The sequence below is a fragment of the Prionailurus bengalensis genome, chromosome E1, assembly GCF_016509475.1.
Source record: "Prionailurus bengalensis isolate Pbe53 chromosome E1, Fcat_Pben_1.1_paternal_pri, whole genome shotgun sequence".
Classification (NCBI taxonomy): Eukaryota; Metazoa; Chordata; class Mammalia; order Carnivora; family Felidae; genus Prionailurus; species Prionailurus bengalensis.
In genome coordinates this window covers 2169870-2189615 of record NC_057347.1, presented here as the reverse complement: position 1 = coordinate 2189615, position 19746 = coordinate 2169870, and the positions used below count along the sequence as shown (strand labels likewise).

General features: G+C 64.7%; 3 protein-coding genes across 9 annotated transcripts; 2 read left to right on the top strand and 1 right to left on the bottom strand.

Annotated features, from left to right (window-relative positions):
- Positions 1–61: 61 nt before the first annotated feature.
- On the bottom strand, positions 62–3371 carry LOC122484863. 3 transcript variants are annotated; one of them, XM_043582904.1, is made up of 9 exons: positions 2857–3371; positions 2386–2493; positions 2179–2250; positions 1862–1950; positions 1510–1764; positions 976–1182; positions 747–884; positions 345–501; positions 62–193 (listed from the first exon to the last, which is right to left on the bottom strand). In XM_043582904.1, exons 1-9 carry the CDS (start codon positions 3345–3347, stop codon positions 190–192), a joined length of 1521 nt encoding a protein of 506 aa, XP_043438839.1. In that variant the 5' UTR covers positions 3348–3371; the 3' UTR covers positions 62–189. The 3 variants fall into 3 exon arrangements, with proteins under 3 accessions (XP_043438839.1, XP_043438841.1, XP_043438840.1); XM_043582906.1 differs by lacking the exon at positions 2857–3371 and adding an exon at positions 2588–2718; XM_043582905.1 differs by lacking the exon at positions 345–501.
- Positions 3372–3890: 519 nt separating this feature from the next.
- Positions 3891–16909, top strand: NEURL4 (neuralized E3 ubiquitin protein ligase 4). Of its 3 annotated transcripts, none has more exons than XM_043582899.1 (29): positions 3891–4787; positions 5715–6159; positions 6395–6460; positions 6612–6910; positions 7077–7188; positions 7274–7362; positions 8378–8450; positions 8566–8830; positions 9079–9260; positions 9582–9667; positions 9789–9951; positions 10047–10245; positions 10336–10412; positions 10512–10590; positions 11398–11567; positions 11661–11792; positions 12163–12308; positions 12413–12637; positions 12734–12832; positions 12916–13077; positions 13272–13436; positions 13999–14157; positions 14561–14740; positions 14847–14934; positions 15020–15127; positions 15216–15360; positions 15522–15634; positions 15726–15891; positions 16269–16909. In XM_043582899.1, exons 1-29 carry the CDS (start codon positions 4506–4508, stop codon positions 16471–16473), a joined length of 4680 nt encoding a protein of 1559 aa, XP_043438834.1. In that variant the 5' UTR covers positions 3891–4505; the 3' UTR covers positions 16474–16909. The 3 variants fall into 3 exon arrangements, with proteins under 3 accessions (XP_043438834.1, XP_043438833.1, XP_043438835.1); XM_043582898.1 differs by having other exon boundaries at positions 11398–11573; XM_043582900.1 differs by lacking the exon at positions 6395–6460.
- Positions 16910–16944: 35 nt separating this feature from the next.
- GPS2 (G protein pathway suppressor 2) lies at positions 16945–19709 on the top strand. Of its 3 annotated transcripts, XM_043582910.1 has the most exons (11): positions 16945–17159; positions 17320–17482; positions 17837–17946; positions 18025–18137; positions 18264–18343; positions 18435–18517; positions 18720–18873; positions 18963–19052; positions 19140–19219; positions 19307–19402; positions 19535–19709. In XM_043582910.1, the coding sequence occupies exons 2-11, from the start codon at positions 17389–17391 to the stop codon at positions 19616–19618; spliced, it is 984 nt and encodes a 327-aa protein (XP_043438845.1). In that variant the 5' UTR covers positions 16945–17159; positions 17320–17388; the 3' UTR covers positions 19619–19709. The 3 variants fall into 3 exon arrangements, with proteins under 3 accessions (XP_043438845.1, XP_043438843.1, XP_043438844.1); XM_043582908.1 differs by having other exon boundaries at positions 17036–17159; positions 17837–18137; XM_043582909.1 differs by having other exon boundaries at positions 17141–17482.
- Positions 19710–19746: the final 37 nt, after the last annotated feature.

The window sequence follows — 19746 nt, the reverse complement described above, 5'->3', positions numbered from 1 at the left end:
CCCTCTCCTCTGTGGCTGAGCAGACCCATGCAGGGCCAACGACTCGGAGCACCCAGACTCTCACACTTTTCTTTATTGTCCACCTTGAGGACAGTGGGCAGGGGGAGGCTGGGACCCACCCCGTCCCCAGCTGGCTACATTTTCCATCGTTTGGCTTCCCCCTCTTGTGTCCATTGAAGACGCAGGGTTTCATCTGGGGAGAAATGACTGGGTTACTGGCTTCCTTGCAGGAGGCAGGAGATCTGGCCCACGTGACCCTGAAACTCCCTGGGACCCACCCATTCAGGTCCTCTCTCCGGGGCTGGTTCAGGCGGCCCCCTTGCCCCCCACCCGCCCAGGCTCACGTCTGCTTTGGTTTTGGTGTGGGGACTTCCGGTGGCTGCCAGGCTGCCTCTCCAAGCTTTCTGGCCTTTGCCAGGTGAGTCCCTTGGGTACCAGGCACTGACTGACACCAGCCTGACTCTGATCTGGACCCATTGTCTTTGGAGGACAGGGCGGTACCTGGAGGGGGGTGGGGGTAAAGGGGAATCAGGGGGAGGCGCGGGACCAACAGCTAGTGCCAAGCTGGAGGGGGTCCCAACCCCTTCTGAGCCTCCCTCGTTCCTCTCTGTACAACGTGGGCCCTGCACACCAGGATGCCCGAGGCCGCTCTTAGCATCTGTTGAAGGTATACTGGTATGCAAAGAAGGGGGGGTGGGGGGATGGGAGCTTGTCAAGAGCCAGCTATTGGGGCCTGGTGCCCTCACCAGGTTGCGATTTTGTCACTGTCACTTTCAGGCAGTCCTTGGTGGCCTTGTGATCCTGAATGGGGCTTCCTGGGTGGCCCAGCAGACGGACCTCGGTGCTTATGGGATTCTCAATCACCCAGCTCAAGTTTGCAGAGCCTGGAAACACCACAGGGTCAAGGCTGGGGCACCCATCAGTCTGGGGTTGTCAGCACCCCCCCGCCCCAGGCTGACGTGGCCCAGCTCTCACTGTCCTGCTCCTCATGCTCATCTTCTGTGTCCTCCTCGAGCTCGGGGTGGGGGGAGCTCCTCAGGTATCTTCCTTTGATGTAATACTCCTTTCGTTGTTGCAGACCACTTTCCTGGCCTGACCTGATGGTGGCTGAAGCTCGGCACTGATTTCTGAAGGCAGGGGAATCTGCCGAATCATCCGAGTCCATCTGGGGCTTACGGCCACCTAGGGTATCCAGGACCCCCAGGTGTCCATGATGGCCCCCTCCACAGGGGAGAAGTTCCAGCCCTGGGTTTTCATCTCACTTCTCTGGCCTCTTCCCGTATTAGAAAATCCCAGTGACCTCTCCATCCCCCATGGTTCTCTTGGGCTTCCTGAGGACTATTCTGATGAGGCCCCCACCCCACACGCCTTCCGTCTTCCCTGGGGGTCACCTGCCATTACCTCCCTCCCAGGTAGCAAGGCCCTGGGCCAATGGCTGAGAAAGATAGGGTATGGCAAAGACTCTGGACTACAATTCCCACAAATCCCTGGGGCTCCACCATAGCTAACCCTTGGCTTCTCGGATGTGGTTCCCGGTGACCAGGTCAATCTCATCGTTGACTCCTCTGGCCAGTCCTCCTGTCCAGCCTCTCTCCACAGGCCTGGGCTCTGGGTCCAGCATCATGCCCCGACCGCCACTGCCCGTATTGGCACGGCCTGCTTTGTTGTTGTGCTTATTATCAATGAAGGAAAAACTTTTCTGAGTCTCGAAGACCGTTCCTTCATCGTAATGTGTCTTTCGGCGGTTTATGAAGTCACTGGAGCCTGTGGGCCATTGTAAACAGCTCGGCTTTCCGGCCAGGCTCTCGCTGACGGCTCACTCTGCCTCCCCTTTCCGCTCAATCCCCACCCCTCATCTCACGTGTCTTGGAAAAGTGGTCTGGAGCTCCCAAACTTCTGGTATCACCATACTGGAGGACCTTGGGATAGAGATTGTCCATTTTTGCCAACCTGAAGAGGAGGGAGACTGGTGGCGGGCACCAAACAGAGAGAACGAGGAGGGGCAGGTGGTAGATGTAGCTGGCTAATTCCCCCACCTTGGCCTTGGTCAGTCCCGATGGGAATTGTTGTGCCTCCCATTTTGGTGGCCAAAAAGCAGAGCTGGCTCAGACCTCAGAGCTCAGGGGTGGAGGGAGAAAGAGGCCCCACATCCCTACTGACCTCTGGCAGGACTCTCACCTCTTGGCCAGCACCTCCGGAGTCACTGAAGGAGAGGATGCCCCAGGCAGGTCCTTATCACTGTCCTGCAGCCTGCAGACGAGGGAGTAAGCAGTGGTGAGGGGCAAGCATCTGGAAGTATCCAATCCCTGGGGCCTCTCTGCCTCCCCCACTGCCTTTGAATAGGGAAGGGTCTGGGCTAAAAGGTTAGGGCTGAGGGCTCAGCACCTGTGGTAGGGAGTACTGGGTTCATCCACCTTCATAAATCCATAGTCCTTGTCAGCAAGGTGGTAGGTGACTAGGACATTCATTTCGTCCCACCGCTGAGGCTTGTTCCTGGCGTAGGAGGACACAGAAAGGTGTAGGAAAACTTTCAGCGACCTCTTCCTCACAGCCCTCCCACTTTCTTCCATTCAGAAACTTCTGGTACCGCTCGTAGTCTCAGAGGCGTAGCAGTGAGGGCGGGGGTCACGCCTAATGATAATCACACACGGTGTAGCCAGCGTTTACCCTGTACCTGCTCTCCCGGAGGCCTGGAAGCTCAGATTCCACCCCCCCCCCCCCCCCCGCAAAGCCCTCAGCTACTCTCTCTTCTAGTTCTCAGGACCCCGCCCCTTCGTCCTAGCCCCGCCCCCTCCAGTATCCGAAACCCCTCCCTCCGGGCTCCGAGCCGGGTGCCAGCCGAGCTGAACTCTTTACTTCTCCGCAATGGGGGATTTCTGCATCAAGACGGAGCCGTTGCTTTTTAGGATGCTCCGGGGCCGGTCCTCACAAGGTTTGTGGGAGTGCAAGCAAGCTGACTTGGAGCGCGGACTGCGTCCGGAGTTGTACGCCCCAGACCCCTCGGACCCGAGCCTGTAGGTCCCGGATACTCTAGTTTCAGGGAAGGGGCCATGTAATCCGCTTGGGTACGGGTCGGACCCAGTGCCGAGGTTCGCAACCTCCCCAGGGTGCTGGTTGGGTCCGGAACCGAGGACTGCTACGGCCCCGGAGGGCCGGCTAGATTCAGGACTGCGAGTTACGATTCCCCCGGGGTGCAGGGAGGGCCCAGAACCGTGAAACGGGACTACGCTGGAGGGCGGCCCGGCGTCTGCCTCGACCGTGATTCCTCCGGACACACCCATGGTCGCCTCTCCCGGGGATTCCCCACTGCGGCCGCCGGCAGCCCCCAGAGCCTCGGGCTTCGCCATGGCCCCATCCGGGGACCTCTCTCAGCTGCCCCGCCCCGCCCCGAGGCCCCGCCCCCACCGTGGCGTGGGGCGGAGGGGCGTGGAGGTCGGGGGCTCGGGCTGAGGCCCGGGTCCCCTCCCGCTCAGCTACCTGGAGCCGCGGCCCCAGCATCGAGACTTTATATAGGGACCTCGGGCTAGGGGCCCCTCCGGCTGCCCCACCCAAAGGCCTTCTTTCTTTGTCTCTGGGATTTGTTCCCGCCCTTCTTCCCCATCACCGCCTTCATCCGAATTATCCAATCATAGTCAGGGGTCCCGGTCATGGGGCGGAAGCCTTCATTGTGACGTCATAGTCCTCCAACCTCAGCGCGAGCTCGGACAGCTGGGCTGGGGGGCTTGATAGCTCGGGGTTTGGGGGGCAGGACCGTCAGTGCGATTGCTTGAATCTGCCTGCCAGGGTTTCATTGGACTCTTCATCCGTGGCTTTAAAATTTAAGGGTTTGGCTAGATTGGAGTTCAAGTGGGCTTGTTTAGGAATATCACGAGCCCCTTCCCTGCCTCCCCCCCCCCCCAAGTCGACGCGCTTTGCCTCTCACGAGAAGTGCGCTACACAGTGGAGGGACTGCGACAGTGTCGCAAAATATATTCGGTCTCGGTGCGAGGGGAGAGGTTTTTATTTATAAAGCTACCGGTTCCCTTCTCTGGATGCTCCAGACGCCGCTCTTACGGCGTCGAAGGGTGTAGCGCAAAGGCAAGACACCTCCTCCTGTTGCCGTAAAGCGAAAACTTCCAGGCGTCGCCTGCCTCGGCGGCGGCGGCGGGGTCGTTGGGGCCGCTGTCGCAAAGCTGAAGGTGGGGGCCAGCACCCCCTGCGTCGTAAAGATGCCTGAGGCGGTCGTTTCTTCTACTGTCGCAAAAGCTCGCTGCCCAAGTCTGCACCCCACTCTGAGCCACTCCGTCACCTGGCCGTGCCGTAAAGCAAGCCTGCCCGACCCCGTCGTCCTTCTGTTCCCACCGCGGTGGTCATTAGTTCCCTAGCCCGGGATGCTTCGTTGCCCGGCAGTGCCGTAAAGCATACCTGGCCCCAGCCCCGAGCCCTATTCCCTCCGGGTGTGTGTGCACCGCGGTTGCCACGGTGCCGCCAAGCGCGGCTGTCGCGCGGCCCGGGTGTCAGCGGCGATGGCGGCGGGGTCGGGTGGGAGCGGGGGCTCTGGGGGAGGCCCCGGGCCGGGGCCGGGTGGGGGTGGGGGCCCCGGCGGGAGCGGCCCAGGGCCGGGGTCCGGCGGGGGTCTGGGCAGCGGCGGGGAGCTGCACCCGCGCACCGGGCGCTTGGTGAGCCTGTCGGCCTGTGGGCGTACAGCGCGGCGGCAGCAGCCGGGCCAGGAGTTCAACCACGGGCTGGTGTTGAGCCGGGAGCCTTTGCGCGACGGCCGCGTCTTCACCGTCCGCATCGACCGCAAGGTGCGGAGCTGGGTCCGCGGAACCGAGATGTGGAGGGTGGTGGGAGGGGGAGAGCGAGAGGCGGGATGGGGGACAACCGGGGCAGCCCCATCGCCGGGCACCGAGAGGGAACCGACGGACCTTATGGGCACCCGGTGACGGGCGGGAGGGGAGCGGGAAGTAGAAACATTGAGTCTGGAGGGGAAACGGGTAAGGAGAGCTTGATTTCCTCCGGACCCAGGAGCAGGGAAGGGACACGGGCTTCAGCCACTAGAATGGCTGGGGAACGGGTCTCCTGGAATGGCTTGTGGAGGACGGAGAGATGTCAGGGATGAGAGAGATGTCAGGATGAGAGAGAGCCAGGCGAAGTACAACCATCGGAGGATAAACTCAGGCCGGAACGATGGGTGGGGAGGGACACTCAGGGAGAGGGAGGTGTGCCTCTTGTGTGTCGTTTGGTGACGAGGCCAGGGGCACAGAGGTGGAATTTGGGAAGTGAGTGAATCTGAGTGGAGCCAGGGCCTAGGAGAGAAATGGGCCAGGGGAGGAGGAGAGCGGTGTACAAGAGGAGGGAGAACGGACTCGGAGAGCTGTGCATCTGGGTGGTTGAGAAGTCACAGACACCGGGCACTTAGAGGAGGCAGGGGGCTGCAGCCAGGGAATTTCGCCCAGACGGTGGGGACAGGCATGGTGTCAGAGACACCGAGCCGCCAGAGTAGGGAGCAGAGTTGCTAGGGGACAGCGGTGCCCACGGTCCCTGAGACAGAGTCCGGGAAGTTGCTTGTAGGACCGCACCTCTGGGTTAGTGTCCCGCGTCTCAAGAGAGGAGAGCCAGCTGGCTGAGACGTGGCAAGAGGGGGGACACAGTGGTCTGTGAAGTGTGGTTTCCTAGTGGTGGGAGACCCGTGGGGGCCCTTCCTGAGTCCCTGTCCACCACTCTCATCGCAGGTCAACTCCTGGAGTGGCTCCATTGAGATTGGGGTGACGGCACTGGACCCCAGTGTGCTGGACTTCCCAAGCAGCGCCACGGGGCTGAAGGGGGGCTCATGGGTGGTGTCGGGCTGCTCAGTGCTGAGGGATGGACGTTCTGTGCTGGAGGAATATGGTCAGGACCTGGACCAGCTCGGTGAAGGGGACCGTGTGGGCGTGGAGCGCACAGTTGCCGGGGAGCTGCGGCTCTGGGTGAACGGGCGGGACTGCGGGGTGGCCGCCACGGGCCTCCCCGCGCGTGTCTGGGCCGTTGTGGACCTTTACGGCAAGTGCACGCAGATCACCGTGCTACCCCCTGAGCCAGGTTTCAGCCCCCCTGCTCCCATCCCTACACCCCCCCTCGAGCCCTCCGCGCCCCCTGAAGATTCTGCCTTGACTGAACAGGGGACCCCGGGGGACGAAGGTGAGAATACAGCTCGGGCAGCGGTGGAGGGGCGGGGCAGAGGGACCGGCTGAAGGAGTGGGTGACGTGTAGTGACACATGAGGCTGGGTGTGGGCAGGGCCGCTCCGACCCCTTTCCCCCCGACCCGAGTCTGTTGAAGGGGAAAGCAGGGGCTAGAGGAGGGGGTCTCCTGGCTGTGGGCCCCTGCAGCAGGGGCCGAACCCTCATTCCCCTCCCATCCCGCCTGGTCCCCAGCCTTCATGGTGTCCCCAGCGCAGGCCCGGCCGGAGACGTTTCCTAACAGCCTTGAGTCGCATAATGGTGAGGGCTTCCGGGAGGCTCTGGGAAGGGCAGTGGGAAGTGAGGTGGCCCAGGCGAGGGGAGGGACCTCAGGAGAGGGCCAGGGGGCGAGTGGCGAGCCAGAGGGGGTACGGCCTCATTCCAGCTTCCCTCCCCCGCCCCGCCGCTGCAGATTTTGCCAGCATGGAGCTCTCGGAGGTGGTGGGCAACGCCATCCTGTCTGCCTACAACGGGGGGCTCCTAAATGTGAACCTGAGCTCCCCCCCGGCCGGGGAAGGACCGGGGCCCAGCGGCGCTGCCACCTCGCCTGTCCTCACTTCCAACGACGCCCTGCTCTTTCACGAGAAGTGCGGAACCCTCATCAAACTCAGCAACAATAACAAGACGGCCGAGCGCCGCCGGCCCCTGGATGAGTTCAACAACGGCGTGGTCATGACCAACCGTCCGCTCCGGGACAATGAGATGTTTGAGGTGTGCGAGATCCCGGGCTCTGGTTGGCACGTCACTCTCCGGGGGCTCGAGACCGGCTTGACCCTTGACGTTAGAAGGGTGGGGCCTAAGGAAGAGCCGGGGACTGAGGGGCCCTGTTCTATGCTCACGTTCCCCGTTCCTCCCTTCTGTCATCACCCCTCCGAAGATCCGCATCGACAAGCTCGTGGATAAGTGGTCTGGCTCCATTGAGATCGGTGTCACCACCCACAACCCCAACAGCCTGGAGTACCCAGCCACCATGACCAACCTGCAGTCAGGTACCAGCCCCGGGCAGGGCGGGGGGCACCTTCCTAAGGCGGAGGAAGCCCGTGTCCTGAGCGGGGTGTCCGCTTCCCCCCCCAGGCACCATCATGATGAGTGGCTGTGGGATCCTGACCAACGGCAAGGGCACCCGCCGGGAGTACTGTGAGTTCAGTCTGGATGAGCTACAGGTGAGGGTGGGCGTGGAGCCTGGGCCCCTCTGTGGGGCAGCCCCGTTTCCCTGTGCCCCTGCCTGTGCACCACGGTCTCCCCTGTGACCCAGAGCAAGGCCTGTTAGCTTTTTTTAAAGTCTTTTTTTTTTTTTTTAATTTTTTTTTTCAACGTTTATTTATTTTTGGGACAGAGAGAGACAGAGCATGAACGGGCGAGGGGCAGAGAGAGAGGGAGACACAGAATCGGAAACAGGCTCCAGGCTCTGAGCCATCAGCCCAGAGCCCGACGCGGGGCTCGAACTCACAGACCGCGAGATCGTGATCTGGCTGAAGTCGGACGCTTAACCGACGGCGCCACCCAGGCGCCCCAAGTCTTTTTTTTTTTTAATGCTTATTTACTTTAAACGTTAGAGAGAGGCAGAGCGTGAGTGGGTAAGGGGCAGAGAGAGGGAGACACAGAACCCGAGGCAGGCTCCAGGCTCTGAGCTGTCAGCACAGAGCCCGATGTGGGGCTCGAACTCACGAACCGTGAGATCATGACCTGAGCCGAAGTCGGACGCTCCACCGACTGAGCCACCCAGGCGCCCCAAGGCCTGTTAGCTTTTGCCTAGAGGTTCCTTCTGAGAAGGCAGGGCTGCCCAGTAGTTAGGCACTCAGGTTTCCAAGTCAGAGTTTTACTTTTTCTTAATCGTTTGGCCATTTGTGGTGGTGCCCAGAGGCAACAAACTCGTTCTCTTTGGTAGTTTGGTGGGTTTTTTTTTTTCTTCCCTTCTAACGTTTAAAACGAGCCTGTTAGTATTTTCTAGACTCTTTTGGGAGGTAGATGGGGTGATGTCTATGAGATGGCTTAATGCAGCGCTGGCCTCGGAGTGAGCATTCGGGGCGGCTCTGGGACTCCGGCACCTTGGGAGCAGTTCCCCTGCGGCCTGGGCTGGCGGGCAGGCTTTAGGACCGCGTTGTTCCAGGGTCCCCAGGACAAGTTGAGCCTGACTGGAGATAGATTCCAGACTTTCGTCTTTTCTGCTTTGACCAGGAGGGCGACCACATCGGTCTCACGAGGAAGTCCAACTCTGCCCTGCATTTCTTCATTAACGGCATCGATCAGGGTAGGGGCCGTGCGGCCAGGGTGCTCGGTGCAGGGGTCTGCTCCTCACACTCCTGTCTCTCTTTGAGGCTGGTGTCCCCGTGTCTGACCCCTTCCTTTGCCTTCCACCCCCACAGGCGTGGCCACCCCGCTGACGCCCCCGGTGGTGTATGGAGTGGTGGACTTGTACGGGATGGCGGTGAAGGTGACCATCGTCCATAATAACAACCACAGCGACCGTCTGCGCCGGAACAACGCCATCCTGCGGGCCCTGTCTCCCGAGGGCGCCCTCCGCCGCGCCGCCCCCGCCGCTCAGGCCGAGCCCGAGCGCCTGCTCTTCCACCCGAACTGCGGGCAGAAGGCGGCTATCACCCACGAGGGACGCACCGCCTTGAGGCCCCAGTATGGCCCAGGGGGTGGGGAGAAGCCCGCAGAAGGGGCTCTAACGGGCTTGCGGGAGGGGCGCGGATGCGGGGGGCGGCGGGATTCTGAGCGGGGCCGTCGTGACAGAGAAGGGGGGAGCCTCCGGGAGAGCAAAGGTCAGCAGGTGGATTGGGGGCAGCAGGAGTCAGGCAGGCACCGACCGGGCCGGGGTGTGGCGTGCTCAGAGCGCGCGCTTGTGCCTGAGGCCCCACGTGCTGTGCCCTCAGTGCCACCGATGACTTCAATCACGGCGTAGTGCTGAGCAGCAGAGCCCTGCGGGACGGAGAGGTGTTCCAGGTGCGCATCGACAAGATGGTGGACAAGTGGGCTGGCTCCATCGAGATCGGTGTCACCACCCACAACCCTGCCTACCTCCAGTTGCCCTCCACCATGACCAACCTGCGCTCGGGTGAGCCCCCCAGCGGGGCGGGGCCGGGACAGGGTCCTCGGGAGGAAACCACCCCGTGGAGCCCGGATGCTTGTGCTCCGGCCCTTTTTTCGCTTGTCACCCTTGTGACGACTCATCCGGTGGCTGAGGCCTGCCTGTCACGTGGACGGGGCTTGTGGCTGGCTTGGGACGTGCAGGGTTTTCTTGTTCAGCTCTGGGAAGAGAGCCGACCGTCAGAAAAGGCAGGCCGGGCCAGCGGCTTTGGGGGGTGGACGCGGGCACCGCTGCACGACAGGAGCCCTGGTCCCCGCTCACGTCCTCTGTCCCCCCTCGTCCCCCTAGGGACCTGGATGATGACCGGGAACGGGGTGATGCACAACGGGACGACCATCCTGGACGAGTACGGGCACAACCTGGACCGCCTCAAGGTGGGAGAGCGTGCGTCCGGCCGGGGCCCGGCGGCGGGAGGCGGGCAAGGCGGGGCTGCCGTAGGACCAGCCCAGGCAGGAGCTCTGCCTGACTCCTCACTCCAGCCCCCCTTCTTCCAAGGCAGGGGACACGGTGGGCGTGGTGCGGCGGGAGGACGGGACCCTGCACTTCTTTGTCAACGGGATGACTCAGGGCCCCGCGGCCTGGAACGTGCCCCCGGGTGTCTACGCAGTCGTGGACCTCTACGGCCAGGCGGCCCAGGCCACCATTGTGGACGACGTGGGTGAGGGCCGGACTGGGCAGGGGCAGGGGGTCGGGGTGGCCTTGGGGGGCCTCAGAGACCCCTGTGAGCCTAATGGGTGATGACCACTCATGCAGAGGTGCCCCCAGTCCCCGAGCCACTCCCCGAAGGGAACAACCAGGTGTCCCCGAGCTCCCCGTCATCGGGGGCCGGGGGCTCCGACCTGCGTTTCCACCAGCTACACGGCAGTAACGCAGTGATCACCAACGGGGGCCGCACCGCGCTCCGCCATAACTGCCGCAGCGAGTTCAACGACGCCATCGTCATCTCCAATCGGTCAGTGCCTGGGCCTTGGTGCCCCCAGCTTCCCGCTGCCCAGCCTCGGCCACCGAGCAGGGCCTGTCTAATTGCCACTGTCCCTGGCAGGGCCCTGCGGGATGGGGAGCTATTTGAAATCGTCATTCAGAAGATGGTGGACCGCTGGTCAGGCTCCATCGAGGCCGGTGAGGGCACCCGTGTGTGTGTGCGCACCGGGGGCGGGGGTGGTGGCTGCTGGCTGCCCACTGCTGGGCGCTTGGCTCTGACCTACCCCTGCCTCCTAGGAGTGACCGCTATTCGGCCAGAGGACCTTGAATTCCCCAACACCATGACGGATATCGACTATGACACGTGGATGCTGAGGTCAGATTGCCTGCTTTGCGGGCCATGCGGCCGGCTAGGATGAGGGAAGCGAGGTTTGGGGCCCGCGGTGCCCCTGGACAGTGACAGACCGGAGGGCTTCTGGGCAGCCTTCCCACATCGCCCCGCACCCTGCAGCGGCTCAGCCCCCTCTCCTCTCAGGGAAGCTCCCGCTGTCCCGGAGGCATAGGAAACGGGATTGGGTCCCAGACCCCAGATCGAGATCCCAATCCAAGGCGCTGGAAGGTTCTTTTTAAAAAAAATTTTTTTTTTTTAATGTTTATTTATTTTTTTTTTAATTTTTTTTTTTCCAACGTTTATTTATTTTTGGGACAGAGAGAGACAGAGCATGAACAGGGGAGGGGCAGAGAGAGAGGGAGACACAGAATCGGAAACAGGCTCCAGGCTCTGAGCCATCATCCCAGAGCCTGACACGGGGCTCGAACTCCCAGACCGCGAGATCGTGACCTGGCTGAAGTCGGACGCTTAACCGACTACGCCACCCAGGCGCCCCTAATGTTTATTTATTTTTGAGACAGAGAGAGACAGAGCATGAATGGGGGAGGGGCAGAGAGAGAGGGAGACGCAGAATCGGAAGCAGGCTCCAGGCTCTGAGCCATCAGCCCAGAGCCTGACGCGGGGCTCGAACTCACGAGCTGCGAGATCGTGACCTGAGCCGAAGTCGGACGCTCAACTGACTGAGCCACCCAGGCGCCCCATCGCTGGAAGGTTCTGATGAGCAGACACCGAGCAGGGGCCTGTGTGGGAAAGAGCCGGGAGACTCACCGGCCCCTTCTGTCGCCCCTCCAGTGGCACGGCCATCATGCAAGATGGAAACACGATGCGCAACAACTACGGGTGCGACCTCGATGCGCTGGGCACAGGCGCGCGCATCGGCATGATGCGAACGGCCAAGGGCGACCTGCACTACTTTATCAACGGCCAGGACCAAGGCGCCGCCTGCTCAGGCTTGCCTCCGGGTAAAGGTGACTGCGCTGTGGCTTTCGGCCTGCCTGCCTCGTGCCGGTGCCCCGCGGGCTCTCGGACTTCTGACCCCTTCCTTTCCCACCCAGAAGTGTACGCGGTCGTGGATCTCTACGGCCAGTGTGTCCAAGTCTCCATCACCAACGCCACCGGCCCCATGGACAACAGCCTGGCGACCAGCAACACGGCCACTGAGAAGTCCTTCCCCCTGCACTCCCCAGGTGCGGCCGGCGGGGCGGGCTCTGCTTCCTCACCGTGGGCCTGAGGGGGCCGCTTCCAGCCCAGGGAGCTGGGTCAGGACAGGCTCGCCCCTGAAGGGAGGGATGAGCCCAGGGTAGGCGGCGGCCAAGAAGAGGGGAGGAGGTCACGACTGGCTGGAACGACCGAGGCTCTTCTCGGCCACCAGGAGGCCAGGAGCCGGGCACGCCCGCTTTGGGAACGGGTCTCTCGTGGGGAAAGAGGCGCCGGAGGCTCTCCGATGGCAAACGGGGCCTTTCCGGCAACTTCCCGCCTCCCCCGAGAGCGCTGCTCCATGTCCTTTCTGAAGCCTGCTGTCCCACCGTCCCCTCCCGCTGCGCCTGTTCCCCACAGTGGCTGGCGTGGCTCACCGCTTTCACAGCACGTGTGGCAAGAACGTCACTCTGGAGGAGGACGGCACGAGGGCGGTACGCGCGGCCGGCTACGCTCACGGCCTGGTCTTCAGCACCAAGGAGCTCAAGACGGAGGAGGTGTTCGAGGTGGGTGGCGGGCCCCTCGCGGCGAGGCAGGCTCCCCCCCCCCCCCCCCCCCGCTGTCCCCCTGTCCCTGGCTAGCGCCGGCCGCCGCCTTCTGTCTCTGTCAGGTCAAAGTGGACGAGCTGGACGAGAAGTGGGCGGGCTCCCTGCGCCTGGGACTGACCACGCTGGTGCCCGGGGACATGGGGCCCGGCACGGGCGGGGGCCCGGCGCTGCCGCCCTCCCTGCCGGAGCTCCGGACAAAGACCACCTGGATGGTGTCCAGCTGCGAAGTGAGGCGCGACGGCCAGCTCCAGAGGATGAACTACGGCCGGAACCTGGAGAGGCTGGGGGTGAGGCAGCCGGCTCCGGGGTCAGGGTGGAGGTGGAGGGGGGGGGCGGGGGGGGAGGGAGGCCAGGCATTCGAGCCCGTCTCACCTTGGCGCCAGGTGGGCAGCCGCGTGGGCATCCGCCGGGGGGCGGACGACACGATGCACATCCTGGTAGACGGAGAGGACATGGGGCCTGCGGCCACCGGCGTCGCCAAGGTAGACCCAGGGAACCTTGGGCTTGGGGAGCGGGCTTGAGGCCTTCCGCGGACCCCTGACTCCTGTGTCGTGTGTGCCCACAGAACGTGTGGGCCGTGCTGGACCTCTACGGGCCCGTACGGAGCGTGTCTGTGGTCAGCTCCACGAGGCTGGAGGAGTCGGAAGGCACCCAGCCTCCCTCCCCCAGCTCGGACACCGGCAGCGAGGGTGAGGAAGATGATGACGGGGAGGAGCACAGCCCGAGGGTAAGAGGCCACGCGGGGCAGGCGGGGCCCGTGAACGGGCCGCTGGGGTCGGTGGTCCGCGGAACACCAGGCTGTCCTGGGGCTCTCTGACCCAACCCCGGGTGGCCAGTCGCCTGTGTGCGAGCCCCGTGTAAACGCCCGCGGGGGGTGGCTCGTACTGGCAACCCAGCAGCTCGGTCTCTCCTCCACACCAGGGCCAGAATCAAGTGGCCATTATGCCCACAGCCCTCGAGTTCCTGGAGAACCACGGGAAGAACATCCTCTTGTCCAACGGGAACCGCACCGCCACGCGGGTGGCCAGCTACAACCAGGGCATCGTTGTCATCAACCAGCCCCTGGTGCCCCAGCTGCTGGTCCAGGTGGGCCTCACCTTCGCCGCCGCTCCTCTGGCTCGGGGTGACCCAGGGCCAGCCCTCCTGGAGGAACCCCTTTCCAGCCGAGGACGAGGTGGAAGGCAAGCCCCTCGGATGAGCTTCCCGGGCTTGGGCTCGTGCCCGCGGTGGGGTTCGTAGGTCGCTTATCAGGAAGCCTTACTTGCCGACCGGTGGGGGCGGCGGCAGCGGGCAGGGGCTGGGGGAGGCCAAGAGAGACGCCGGCCCTACGCGTGGGCGCGTGGACGGCTTTGCCGAGGAGGAGGCCTTTCTGCTGTTTGCCACAAACGGAGAGATTTAGTTAGGAGGCCGGGGCATGGGGACCCTTACTGTCCCGACAGCGCCGAGGCTCACGTGGGGAAGGAAACAAGCGGTTTGTAGTTAGCGGTCCCTCCGGGCGAGGGAAGGGCAGCATCCCAGGCCACGCCGTGGGAGGTCCTGTCGCTCCCCCCCCCCCCCCCCACCCGGCAGGGGCGAGCAGCCCGGTTCTGCTGGGGGGCGGCCTCTTCCCCGCAGGCCGTGACTGGGGAGTAGCTGCCCTTTTCCCCAGGTGCGGATAGACTTCCTGAACCGGCAGTGGACGTCCTCCCTGGTCCTGGGCGTCATCACCTGCCCGCCCGAGAGGCTCAACTTCCCCGCTTCTGCCTGTGCCCTCAAGCGGGCAGCCTGGCTGCTGCGGGGCCGTGGCATCTTCCACAATGGTCTCAAGGTGAGTAGGGGGCAGAGAGAAGAGGGAGGGCTGGGGCCTTGAGTCGGGAGGGTCTGGCCAAAAGGGTCCCCGGCTCCGGCAGTAGGACTGCGGGCGTAAAGGGGCCCCATAGTGGGGTAGACCCCGTGGAGGGTGAGCAAGAGTGTGGAGGGCCTTGTCTGGACGCTCAGGCTGTCACGTCGTCCTGGGTTCCTGCCACTGAGCATGTTGTGGGGGGGAGGGGAGTGGGGGGGTTGGCAGGGAGGTGGACTCCAGATGTTTGAGGAGGGGGGTGGAGCCCGGGCAGCAGGCCGGCGTGAAGGCCAAGCCTGGGGCCTGGCAACCGGAAGCAGAGTGAAGGGCGAGCCTGGCTGTTGCCTGTGGGCGTCTGATCTCTGGGAAGACAGTAGGTCTTTCCTCCTAGATCTGTGAGAAGTTTGGGCCAAACCTGGACACGTGTCCTGAAGGCACCGTCCTGGGACTGCGGCTGGACAGCTCTGGGGGGCTGCACCTCCACGTCAATGGGCTGGACCAGGGGGTGGCCGTACCGGACGTGCCCCAGCCCTGCCACGCGGTAGTGGACCTCTACGGCCAGTGCGAGCAGGTCGGCTGTAACGGAGGAAGGGTGGAGGGGGCGACCGGTGAGGGCACGGGCAGGCCCCGGGGGCTGGGGCACACCCAGGCTGATTTCCCGCCCCCCTCCCTTGCAGGTGACCATCGTGAGTCCTGAACCAGGGGCTGCCAGTGGCAAGGGTGCGGGAACCCAAGGGGACATGGAGAAGGCGGACATGGTAGATGGTGAGCCAGCCCGCAGAGCCCCGCCCCGCCCACCGTGCCGCGCCGCCCCGGCTCCTGTGACCTGTGCCCCCTCCTGCCCGCGCAGGTATGAAGGAGAGCGTGTGCTGGGGGCCGCTGCCTGCCGCCAGCCCTCTCAAGAGCTGCGAGTATCACGCCCTGTGCTCCCGCTTCCAAGAACTGCTGTTGCTTCCCGGTGAGTCCCCGGTCCCCCGGGACCCGCCTCGTTCCCCGGGGCAGTGCTGGGCACCTCGGCACCCAGCCTGCCCCTCGCTTTCCCGCAGAGGATTACTTTATGCCTCCGCCCAAGCGAAGCCTGTGCTACTGTGAGTCTTGCCGGAAGCTTCGAGGGGACGAGGCCCACAGGCGCCGGGGAGAGCCCCCTCGGGAGTATGCCCTGCCCTTCGGCTGGTGCAGGTTCAACCTCAGGTGTGCGCAGGGCAGGGTCACGCGGCTCGCTTACTGTTCTTTTCCCCTAGAGGAAGGAGGTTCCCCAGGGGGTGCATGGAAGACGTGGCAGAACTTCCTGTAGAGGGGACAGTGTTGGGGAGCCAGCGACCTTTGTCCGGTCTGCCCCGTCTACATCCTAGGGTGAATCCCCGTCTGGAAGCTGGGACGCTAACCAAGAAGTGGCACATGGCATATCACGGGAGCCACGTGGCAGCCGTGCGGAGGGTGCTGGACCGAGGGGAGCTGGGAGCAGGTACCGGGGCGGCAGGGGCAGGGCAGGGCAGGGCGGGGCGGGTGGGCCCGGCCCCTGGAGGGCGGCCCTGACGCAGCAGCTCTTGTCCTAGGCGCTGCCTCTATCCTGAGCTGCCGGCCGCTGAAGGGCGAGCCCGGGGTGGGGTTTGAGGAGCCCGGCGAGAACTGCGCCCCTCCCCGGGAGGAGCAGCCCCCTCCGGTGCTGCTCTCCCCATCCCTGCAGTACGCTGGGGCCGAGACCCTGGCATCCAAAGTGCAGTGAGTACCCGGGGGACACGCCCGGGGTCTCCACGTTTTGCCTTCCCTTCTCTCACCTGTGCCACTTGGGTCTTCTCTCGCTCTAGAACATTGTTATATAAGAAGCATTTTCTATTTTTAAAGGTGACAAAAAGGGGGGTGCAGTGGGTCAGAAGGGCGGGTGGAGCGGGCACGGGGAGCAGGGTGGGCAGCGGCCTGCACTGGGAAGCGGGGAGCCGGCTGAGCAGCCGTTGGGGAAGGCGGTAGGGAGGGAGTGGGGGGAGGGCAAGGCCCCTGCAAGGTGGGGGTGCCCCCGCAGGGCCTGTGTGGCCGTGCAGTTAGCAAGGGGAGGAGAGGGACCAGAGGCCTCACGGCCGGATTTCTTCTCCCCTCGACAGATTCCGGGACCCCAAATCCCAGCGGACGCACCAGGCCCAGGTGGCGTTCCAGGTGTGCGTGCGCCCCGGCTCCTACACCCCCGGGCCCCCCTCGGCCGCCCTCAGAGAACCTCCGGACCCTCACTTCAGCCCAGCCGAACTCGAGTGGGTGACCAAGGAGAAGGGGGCCACGCTCCTCTATGCCCTGCTGGTGCGGGTGGAATGAGGGGTCGCCTGGAGATGACAAGCACAGCGGGGCCCTGGGCCCGGGACTCCGAGTGACGACCGACGACGATCGCCCCGGCACGCGCGCGCGCGGGGCCCGGACAGGCAGGGGGCCCTGGAGCTCGAGTCCTGCCTCCCGCGCCCGCGGCAGCAGAGCCATCCCCGACCGCGCGGCGGGCGAGCGGGAGCCGGCCCCGGCAGCCCCCCTTTCATGCACTGACTTGGGGAGCACGACTCCCCGGACTCCCTCCCCCGTACCACTTAATTTATTTCCGTTTTCGTTCCTGTTACTGTGAATCCCGAGCAGCCCGGATCCCCCTCCGGGCCGCCGCTTCCCGGGCCGCCGGGCGGTGGGAGGGCGCTCGCGGGGAAGGCGGGCCTCTGTACAGTTGTTACGGACGCGGGTTTCCAAGCAGCCAATAAACGCCGTCCCGGAGCGCGCGCCTCGGCCTGTTTCTCGCGCGCGCGCACCGCCCCCGCGAGCCCCGGGCCCGCCCCGCCGGGGGCGCGGGCCGCGGCGACGGGGTTTGACCGCCGCCGGCACCCGTCGCGGCCGCTTCCGCCCTTCCCTGCGCCCGACCCGCGAGGCCGGCGGCCGCCCCGGCTCCGGAAGGAGTCGGCCGGGCGGCCGGATGTGACGCGCGGCCGAGGCGCGCAGGAGCCGCGGAGAAAGCGCAGAGCAGGCGGGTAGGGAGGGGCCGGGGGGCGGGCAGCGCCGAGGCAGGAGACCCCGGCCCGCCGGCGCACGCGGGGGCCCCCGGGGTCGGCCGGGCGGAGGGGGGCGGCGGGAGGGCTTCCGCCTCTGCCGGCCGGGCGCGATTCGCCCTGAGCGCCCGCCTCCCGGTAGGCCCGGTCCGAGGTCTGGCAGTCAGTGACAGAGCCGGGCGCCCACGGCCCGAGCGCCCCCGGCGGCATCATGCCCGCGCTCCTGGAGCGCCCCAAGCTTTCCAACGCCATGGCCCGGGCGTTGCACCGGCACATCATGATGGAGCGGGAGCGCAAGCGGCAAGGTGAGCCGGGCCCGAGCGGGAGGACACAGGGCCCCGGGGAGGCGCCGCTTCCCCGGAGCAGGCCTCCACCCCGGGCCGTGCAGCGCGCCGCCGCGGCCGCGCCGCAGGAAGGATGAGACAGCCCCGCGGGTGGTGGAAGCCGGAGGCCGGGTCTCCGCTCCAGAACCCTTGGGTCGGGAAGGACCTTGGAGAGCACCTACTAGACCCACCCGCCTGCCCCTCGGCGGGGAAAGAGCCATTGCCGAGATAGGCACGAGGAGCATCGTGGTGACCAGGCCTCGCTGGCCCGCGGTGCGCACCAGGCCGCTTTGTTAACCACCCTGCCGTTTTCCCATTCCGCCCGACTCTCTCCAGAAGAGGAAGAGGTGGACAAGATGATGGAACAGAAGATGAAGGAGGAGCAGGAGAGGAGAAAGAAAAAGGAGATGGAAGAGAGAATGTCTCTGGAGGAGACCAAGGAGCAAGTGAGCGAGTCCCCTGATCTCTCACAGCGCTTTCCCTCTGGCCCTCTTGCCTTCATCTCTGCCCCCCTCGCTTCTCAGATCCTGAAACTGCAGGAGAAGCTTTTGGCCTTACAAGAGGAGAAGCACCAGCTTTTCTTGCAGCTCAAGAAAGTTTTACACGAGGAGGAGAAACGGAGGCGAAAGGAGCAGAGGTGGGACTGGAGAGCTAAAAATAATATCGGGGCAGGGTGTAACTGGGATCGGGTGACAACGCCCGGCGTCTAGTGGCAAAAGGGGGCGCCTGTCCCCGACTCTGACACGCCCGCCTTTCGCCCCAGTGACCTCACCACTCTGACATCAGCTGCGTACCAGCAGAGCCTGACCGTCCACACGGGAACGCACCTCCTCAGCATGCAGGGTGAGGAGTGGAGAGACCGCGTGTCCAAACGGGCCCTCCTGGGGGTCACAGCCACCCCTTCCGGCCTCATGAAGCCCCTGTCCCTCCCTAGGGAGCCCTGGAGGACACAATCGCCCAGGCACCCTCATGGCGGCTGACAGGGCCAAACAGATGTTCGGGCCCCAAGTGCTTACAGTAAGGAGTAGGATGGGGCGTCCCGGCCTGTTCTCCCCCGACCTCTCCCACCCACACCTAGGCGCCCTTAGTGACCCAGCACTCAGATGATGGGCGTTACTGGCGTCGGACCCTTCACGGTGTGGGGGAAAGCCGGGCACGGTGGGCCCCTGAGGTCCCGCCTCGGAGTTTACAGCGGCCAGCTCTCGTCCTCCCTCCTCAGACTCGGCATTACGTGGGCTCAGCGGCGGCTTTCGCAGGGACCCCAGAGCACGGTCAATTCCAAGGCAGCCCCGGCGGTGCCTATGGGACCGCTCAGCCCCCGCCGCACTACGGCCCGACGCAGCCGGCCTATAGCCCTAGCCAGCAGCTCAGAGGTGAGTGGTGGGCCCGGGGGGGGGGGGGGGGCACTCTGGCAAGACCCAGACGAGGAGGCTCTGATGGCCGTGCGTCGTCCCTTCCTCAGCGCCTTCGGCGTTCCCCGCAGTGCAGTACCTGTCGCAGCCGCAGCCACAGCCCTACGCAGTGCACGGCCACTTCCAGCCCACCCAGACAGGTGACGACACCCCTGTGCGAGCACCCTGCCCTCCCCGCCTCCCCCACCCCCGGCGGCTGCGTCACACCCCCCTCCTTCCCTCCCTAGGATTCCTGCAGCCGGGTGGCGCTCTATCCTTACAGAAGCCGATGGAGCATGCCAACCAGCAGACGGCCTTCTCGGACTCTGTGAGTATGGGGTCTTGGGAGTTCAGGGGAAGCGCTGTGCTCAGGGGAGCCCCCGGCTGCCTCCGGTCCTGACTCTCCTCTCCGCAGTCCTCCCTGCGCCCCATGCATCCCCAAGCTCTGCATCCAGCCCCTGGACTGCTGGCCTCTCCCCAGCTCCCTGTGCAGATGCAACCGGCGGGAAAGGTAAGGTCGGGAGCCAGGTGCGCCCAGACCCCCACCTTCCCACTCTCGGGGGGGGGGGGGGGGGGGGGGCTCAAGGGCTTGGAAGGAGAGGGTGCTCGCTGACCGAACCCCCCCTCTCGTCACTGCCACCAGTCGGGCTTTGCGGCCACCAGCCAACCTGGCCCTCGGCTCCCTTTCATCCAGCACAGCCAGAACCCACGATTCTACCACAAGTGACCATCAGATTTTATCTTCAGCCTCCCCCCACCCCCTGCCGTGGGTGAGGGTCCCCGGTGTGTCCCGGTCCAATAAAATCTACCTGCCAGTGCCCCTGGCTGCTGCTGCTGTTTGTGTGGCCTCACCCG